General features: G+C 50.8%; 1 protein-coding gene across 1 annotated transcript; it reads left to right on the plus strand.

Annotated features, from left to right (window-relative positions):
- Positions 1-4,428: 4,428 nt before the first annotated feature.
- On the plus strand, positions 4,429-6,096 carry SIT1 (signaling threshold regulating transmembrane adaptor 1). The gene is made up of 5 exons (XM_017857722.1): positions 4,429-4,642; positions 4,759-4,894; positions 4,981-5,039; positions 5,151-5,212; positions 5,315-6,096. The coding sequence occupies exons 1-5, from the start codon at positions 4,543-4,545 to the stop codon at positions 5,546-5,548; spliced, it is 591 nt and encodes a 196-aa protein (XP_017713211.1). The 5' UTR covers positions 4,429-4,542; the 3' UTR covers positions 5,549-6,096.
- Positions 6,097-7,785: the final 1,689 nt, after the last annotated feature.

The raw sequence follows: 7,785 nt of genomic DNA on the forward strand, positions 1-7,785 counted from the left end.
CCTATTGTGAATTGTGCATGCACATGATACAGGTTGTGGGCTCCTTATGAGAATCTAGGCCAGGCGCAGTGGCTGATGCCTGTAATCCCAGCACTTTGGGAGGCCAAGGTGGGCGGATCTCTTGAGGCCAGGATTTCAAGACCAGCCTGGCCAACATGGTTAAAAAAAAAGCCTTCTCTACTAAAAATACAAAAATTAGCTGGGCATGGTGGCACGTGCCTGTAATCCTAGCTACTTGGGAGGCTGAGGTATGAGAATTGCTTGAACCCAGGAGGCGGAGGTTGCAGTTAGCTGAGATCGCGCCACTGCACTCCAGCCTAGGTGACAGAGCAAGACCCTGTCAAAAAAAAAAAAAAAAGACAAAACAAAAAACCCACAATGCCTGATGATCTGAGGTGGAACAGCTTCATCCCAAAACCATCCCCTTCTCCCACACTCCTGTGCGTGGAAAAATTGTCTTCCACAAAACCTGTCCCTGGTGCCAGAAACGACTGGGGTCCAGTGGTCTAGCTGACGACCCAGTGACAGTCTGGGTACACAGAGCAGGGTTATAGAAACCTTGAATCTAAGCCAGTTGGCACAGTCGGTGTAAATAAGGGGTTCAGGCCAGATATAATAATGATAAGCGGTCCCCAACTGATTATTGCCTTTAGAGAACTCAGTGCACTATTGCCAGATCTTTTTTCGAAGGAATCAACAAATCAGGATTTTAAACATTGGAAATCTCCCAATTTTTAACTGTTGACAAGGAATCAGTGGCATACTTAGCATATTTGACACCAAGTGGATGTGTGTGTGTGTTTCAGACAGGGTCTCCCTCTGCTGCCCAGTCAGGAGTGCAGTGGTGAGATCATGGCTCACTGCAGCCTCAACCTTCTTGGATCAGCCTCCTGAGTACCTGGGACTGCAGATACACACCACCATGCCCGGCTAATTTGTGTTTTTTGTTTTTTGTTTTATAGAGACATGGTGTTGCCCAGGCTGGTCTTGAACTTCTGGCCTCAAGGAATCTGCCTGCCTCACCCTCCCAAAGTGCTAGGATTACAAGTGTGAGCCACCTTGCCTGTCCTGGATCATTTAAAAAAGATTTTTCTTTCTTTTCTCTTTTTTTTTTGAAACAATGTCTCACTCTGTTGCCCAGGCTGGAGTGGTGCAGTGGTGCAAGCATGGCTTACTGCTGCCTCTATCTCCCAGGCTCAAATAATCTTCCCACTGCAGCCTCTTAAGCAGCTGTGACTACAGGCACACATGCCCCCATGCCTCGCTAATTTTTTAATTTTTTGCAGAGATGGGAATCTCACTATGTTGGTTAGGCTGGTTCAAACTCCTGGGCCCAAGCCATCCTCCCACCTCAGCCTCTCAAAGTGCTGGGATTATGGGTGTGAGCCATCGCACCTGGCCCAAATTTTTCTTTCTTTTCTTTTCTTTTTTTTTTTTTTGAGATGGAGTCTTGCTCTGTCGCCCAGGCTGGAGTGCAGTGGTGCGATCTTGGCTCACTGCAGCCTCCACCTCCTGGATTTAAGTAATTCTCGTGCCTCAGTCTCCAGAGTAGCTGGGATTACAGACGGGCACTACCATGCCCAGCTAATGTTTGTATTTTTAGTAGAGACGAGGTTTCACCATGTTGACCAGGCTGCTCTCAAACTCGTGATCTCAGGTGATCCGCCCACCTCAGCATCCCAAAGTGCTGGGATTACAGGCGTGAACCACCATGCCCAGACCCAAATTTTTCTTGTTTTCTTTCTTTTTTGGGGGGTGGGGACAGGGTCTTATTCTGTTGCCCAGGCTGGAGTGCAGAGGCTTGATCTTGGCTCACTGAAACCTCTACCTCCTAGCTTCAAGCAATCCTCCCACTCAGCCTCTTGAGTAACTGGGACCACAGACGTGTACCATCACACCTGGCTAATTTTTTGTATTTTTGGTAAAGACGGTATTTTGCCATGTTGTCCAAGCTTGTCCCGAACTCCTGGGCTCAAGTGATCCTCTTGCCTCACCTCCCAACGTGCTGGGATTGCAGGTGTGAGCCACCATGCCTGGAACACAGTTTTATTTTTCAAGTGGATCATTTAAAAAAATGCTTTATGGCCGGGCACACCACTGCTCTCCAGCCTGGGCAAGTGAGCAGAGATTGTGCCACTACAGTCTGGTCTGAGTGACAGAGGGAGACTCCATCTCAAATAAATAAATTAAATTAAAACAAATTTAAAAATTATATGACAAATTATTTTCAATGATAATTATAAAATGAATAATAAGGGCCAGAAAATAAACTCAGACAGTGAACATTTTCTTTCCTTGAACTTTGTAAATATAATCATGTCAGCATAAAAAGTCATGCATTGGCCGGGCGCGGTGGCTCAAGCCTGTAGTCCCAGCACTTTGGGAGGCCGAGACGGGCGGATCACGAGGTCAGGAGATCAAAACCATCCTGGCTAACACAGTGAAACCCCGTCTCTACTAAAAAATACAAAAAAATAGCCGGGCGAGGTGGTGGGTGCCTGTAGTCCCAGCTACTCGGGAGGCTGAGGCAGCTACTCGGGAGGCGTAAACCCAGGAGGTGGAACTTGCAGTGAGCTGAGATCCAGCCACTGCACTCCAGCCTGGGCGACAGAGTGAGACTCCATCTCAAAAAAAAAAAAAAAAAAAAAAAAGTCATGCATTGCTTAACAACAGGGATATGTTCTGCGAAATGAGTCACTAGGCAATTTTGTCATTGTGCAAACGTCATAGAGTGTATTTTCACAAACCTAGATGGTGTAGCCTATTACCCACCTAGGCTATATGGTATAGCCTGGTGCTCCTAAGCTCCAATGCTTACAGCATGTTACTGTACTGAATACCGCAGGCAGTTGTAAGACAATGGTATTTGTCTATCTAATGTACAGAAAGGGTCTCTCCCTCTGTCGTCCAGGCTGGAGTGCAGTGGCACAATTGTAGCTCCTTGCAGCCTCCAACTCCTGGGATCAAGTGATCCTCCCACCTCAGTCTCCAAAGTAGCTAGGACTACAGGCTTGTGTCACCAGGCTTGTCTACTGTTTTTGTTTGTTTTTTTGGTAGAGATGGAGAGTGTCACTATATTGCCCAGACTGGTTTTGAACTCCTAGCCTCAAGCAGTCCTCCTGCTGCCTTGGCCTCCAAAGTGCTGGTATTTCAGGAATGAGTCACTGCACCTGGGCAACCACAGCAATTTAAGAGTTAGATCTGGGCTGGGCACAGAGGCTCATGCCTGTAATTCCAGCACTTTGGGAGACCGAGATGGCCAGGTTGCCTGAGGCCAGGAGTTGAGACCAGCCTGGCAACACAGGGAGACCTCATCTCAAAAAAAATGAACAAGATTAGCTGGGTGTGGTGGCACATGCCTGTAGTCCTAGCTGTTCAAGAGGCTGAGATGGGAGGATCCCTTGGCCCGGGAGGTTGTCAAGGTTGCAGTGAGCTGAGATTGTGTTACTGTATTCCAACCTGGGAGATAAAGTAAGACCCGGTCTCAAAAATTACAATAAAACTTAGATCTACAAAATATTTTTCAGGGAGGATAATTTTATCACTGATTTTTTTTTCAGAATTTCTGGAACATGGTGATAAGAAGAGGACTGATTTTTATTTTTAAAATTATCTACGGACAATGCACCCCCTTATTGCCTGCAACTCAAGGGGCAGGACTTCTGCCATCCCCATTGTTGGCATGCCACTGCCCTGATTTTAAACGTTTAAAAAATGTTGTATGGGCTAGACAAAACACATCTCTGACTTCTGGTCTCAGGTTTATATTTGCAACTTCAAATCCCTCTTCATACATCAATAGCCTTGCACGTAATGGAGTTATCTCTAGGTATGGCAAGTACTATACCCCTTGAAGTGAACATGTGCAAAGACGGGGCTCAGCTTCCCAGGACAGTCCTATGGCAAAGAGTTTTAAAATGCAATTAATTATTGAGAGTGACAGTTCTTACGGACAGTTTGGATGAAGTGGGTTGAAAGGGGAGGTTTGGGGGTGTCCCCCAAATTATAATACCCCCAATGAAACAATAACAAGCATCATCTATACACATATCCTCTCAGATCAGCCTTAGGGTGTGATGGGATCAGAGGTACCAGGAGGCTCCCCCGACCCTTCCACTTTATATCATGTTCATTGAGGAATACATCTTTCTTCCGGGACCAGAGTCGGGGAGGAAGGTGGGCATCCTGGAGCAGAAGGGGCGTTCCTGTTCTTCTTAGTCCTGCTTCACACCACTTCTGCTCACCCTCCCCCGGCCCCTGGAATCCTCAGGGACTCAACTGCCTGTGGTACATTACCCACAGGCCTGCTTCTCAAGGGGGCCACAGGGCCCCGGGCAGCGAGGGTGGGGGAAGCTCAGGAGCTGCAGGAGTGGCGCAGGTGCAGGCACAGGGCGGGGTCTTTGTTCTTTTTCTCATCCCTCCCCTCCCCCTTCCTCCCCGGAAACCAGAGACTTTGCCACCACCAGCATTGGGGATGCTGAGCTGTGGGGTACAGGCCTGAGGAGGGGTGGGAGTAAGAAGGGCTGTGGAAGCTGTCAGGCCATGAACCAGGCTGACCCTCGGCTCAGAGCAGTGTGCTTGTGGACTCTCACATCAGCAGCCATGAGCAGAGGTGACAACTGCACAGATCTACTCACATTGGGTGAGCTGGGCGTGGCAGGGGCTGGTGGGGGAGGGGTCATGTGGCCCCAGGTCCCACCTGCTGGGCCCTGGGGGTTGGGCGGGGCAGTTACACCCCCCTTCCTTTCACATCCACAGGAATCCCCTCCATAACCCAGGCCTGGGGACTGTGGGTCCTCTTAGGAGCTGTGACGCTGCTGCTTCTCATCTCGCTGGCTGCACACTTGTCCCAGTGGACCAGGGGCCGGAGCAGGAGCCATCCGGGGCAGGGACGGTGGGTAACAGACAACAGGGATGGGTTGACTGAGAGTTCTTTCTTTCCGAGAAGTCCCCACTCATTCGCTGAACTCTGTGTTGCAGCTCTGGAGGGTCTGTGGAAGAGGTTCCGCTGTATGGGAACCTGCATTATCTACAGACAGGTAGGGAGCTGGCAGACAGAAGGGGCACAGAGGCCAGGTCCTGGGTGGCTGGGATGGGGGTGTGCAGGAGGAGGGACAAGTTGCTGACCAGATTCCTGTTCCCTGTCCCAGGACGGCTGTCTCAAGACCCAGGGCCAGACCAGCAGGATCCAACTCCTGGAGGCCCTGCCAGGGTGAGTCAGCTGTGGCTGGAGAAAAGGGGGAGGGAAGGAAGTGGGGGGCTTTTCGGGCTTTTCCAAGGGTCCAGTGAACTTCTAACAGCCTTGCATCTCCAGGCTGCAGAGGAGGTGATGTGTTATACCAGCCTACAGCTGCGGCCTCCTCAGGGTCGGATCCCAGGCCCTGGGACCCCCATCAAGTACTCGGAGGTGGTGCTGGACTCTGAGCCAAAGTCCCAGGCCTTAGGCCCCGAGCCGGAGCTCTATGCCTCAGTATGTGCCCAGACCCGCAGGGCCCGGGCCTCCTTCCCCGATCAGGCCTATGCCAACAGCCAGCCTGCAGCCAGCTGAGATGGAGGGCCTGGCACAGCGGGGCATGCACTATCCCAGCCCCCTGTAGCAGGGGCTTGACTGTTTCCCAACCAGCACCCAAAGACGGGCGCCATTGCCAAGTCACAGGATGTGATCTACCCTGGACTTCCTATCTGAGCTTCGAGGGAGACATCTCGGCAAAGCTTTTGTGATGGAGGAGGCAAAGACAGTAGCCCCCACCTCATTTCTTTTTTCTATCTGTTCCTCTTAGCCCCCAAACTCCCAGGTTCTCACTTCCTTCTTCTGGAGTTTAACCAGATCCTCCCCACCCCGCTCCCTCATAGTCTACCCCACGCCTCAGTGTCTCCTCAGGCACAGGAAGTGGGCGGTGGGGGAGGGGTAAAGGCCTGACAGTGGGTGGGTGGGTATATTCCTCGGGAGCTCACAGACTGGAGCAGACCTGGAACTTAGAGACGGGAGGGACCCCGAGCCTGGCTTTTGACCTAAGAACCCTGGCAGGAGAATACAGTCTCCATCCTGCTGTCTGCCCTGTCCCCAAGTTTTCAAATAAAACTTTCCAAAAAGTGTTTAGATTTTAACCTAGAAGGCTGAAGACTTGCAAAGGGCCCCGCAGATGGGGGTGTGAGTTTGCTGTCTGCACGGAGCTCTTTCTGGGGGTGCCTAGCTGGGGATGAGGGCCCAAGAGGGGCTGCAGCATCAACAGGGCAGAGGTGGGCGCCGGGGTGGAGGGCCAGAGCTCAGCTCCTCAGCTGCTCTTGCTGCTGCTAGAACATCCCCCGGATCTGCACTCAGAGCCACTGCATTCCCCCTGGGGGCTGCAAGCTCACAGTCCTTAGCTACTCTCCCCTTGACCTCTATAACTGCCACCACCTCCACAACCTGCCAGCCTGATTCCTTTATCAAGTCCCCCAACCTGACCTCCCCCATCTGCTATTAAGTCCCACCTATACCCTTGTTTTGACATCAGTAGCCTTATCTGCACTTAGTCATCGTATACCCCCAGAGGCCCTCTCCTTACCCCATCACTATGGCAGCGGTCCATCTCCACTCACTCTTTCCCACCCTGGCCTCCCAAAGTGCTGGGATTACAGGCACGAGCCACCGTGCCCGGCCTTCACTCTCTCAGTTGTCACCTGCAGTCTTGCCAACAATTTTGCTTGTCACCACTTTCATTTTAATCCCCATCTAATTTGTCCTGCCTGTCCACCCATTACCTCCTGATTCTTAACCCCAGCCTCCTGCCCCATATAGTATGATACATCAGCCAGTTGGCACAGAGATTAGGACTCTGGGCTCGGGAGCCCATCTGTCTGCATTCAAATTCCATGTCTACCACTTACCAGCTGTGTGTTCTTGGGCAACTGTGCCTCAGTTTCTGAATCTGTAAGACTGAGAGGATATTAATGGTGTTTACTTCAAAAAAAGGTGGTTGTGAGGCTAAACGAGTTACCATTTGTAAAGCACGTAGACAATAAATGCTCAATAATGCTACACATTATTAAAATAAGAGAAATATAGGCTCCTCTAGGGAAGCTCATAGGTGTGAAGTGACTTCTAGGTAGAGACATGACACATAGTAGGAATCTGCCAGGAGAGGCAAAGGACAGAAAATGCTCCAAGGCAGAGGGAACCACAGGCAAAGGAGAGGCTTATTCAGAGGACCTGGCAGAAGTGCATTAGGCACAGCCGGAGGGTAGAGTGAGATAGGGGCAATGGTAAGATGAGGCTGGAGGGGCAGACAGAGCCAGACCACACTGCGCCCGGAAGTCATGCCAAGGAGCTTGGGCTTTATCCTGCAGGGGAGGTGAAAGGGAGTCACTGAAGGTTTTAAGCGAGGGATGAACGCAGTGAGCTAAAGGCTCTAACTCCAGTGGTTGCTGTGCTGATCTAGTGGTCAGCAGTCTGGAGTCAGGCGGCACCTTTCAGAGGCTGTTGCAAGATTTCAGCGAGAGGGGATGGTGGCAGTGGCGGTGGGGATGCAGAGGAGAGATGGATTACGAAGAGATGTTTAGGGTTTTAAAAAAAGTCCCCACCTATCACATCTTCCAGCTTTCTGGTTAGAGCCTGTAACATCTGCCAACCCAAATCCTCATTATAATAATACAGCCTAGCTCCAAGTTGGTTTCAGCTCTTCACCCTCCTCACCTGGCAATCAATCTCTCTCTCTCTCTCTCTCTCTCTCTCTCTCTCTCTCTCACACACACACACACATACACACACACACACACCCTCCACCCCTTAAGCCTATCTGTGAT

This window comes from Rhinopithecus bieti, unplaced genomic scaffold (genome assembly GCF_001698545.2).
Source record: "Rhinopithecus bieti isolate Rb0 unplaced genomic scaffold, ASM169854v2 scaffold_47691, whole genome shotgun sequence".
Lineage (NCBI taxonomy): Eukaryota > Metazoa > Chordata > Mammalia > Primates > Cercopithecidae > Rhinopithecus > Rhinopithecus bieti.

Coding starts and splice junctions, on each gene's coding strand:
- SIT1 (XM_017857722.1), top strand. CDS start 4,543: ATGAACCAGGCTGACCCTCGGCTCAGAGCAGTGTGCTTGTGGACTCTC. Junction 4,895..4,980: donor AGCCATCCGGGGCAGGGACG/GTGGGTAACAGA, acceptor TCTGTGTTGCAG/CTCTGGAGGGTCTGTGGAAG. Junction 5,040..5,150: donor CCTGCATTATCTACAGACAG/GTAGGGAGCTGG, acceptor TCCCTGTCCCAG/GACGGCTGTCTCAAGACCCA.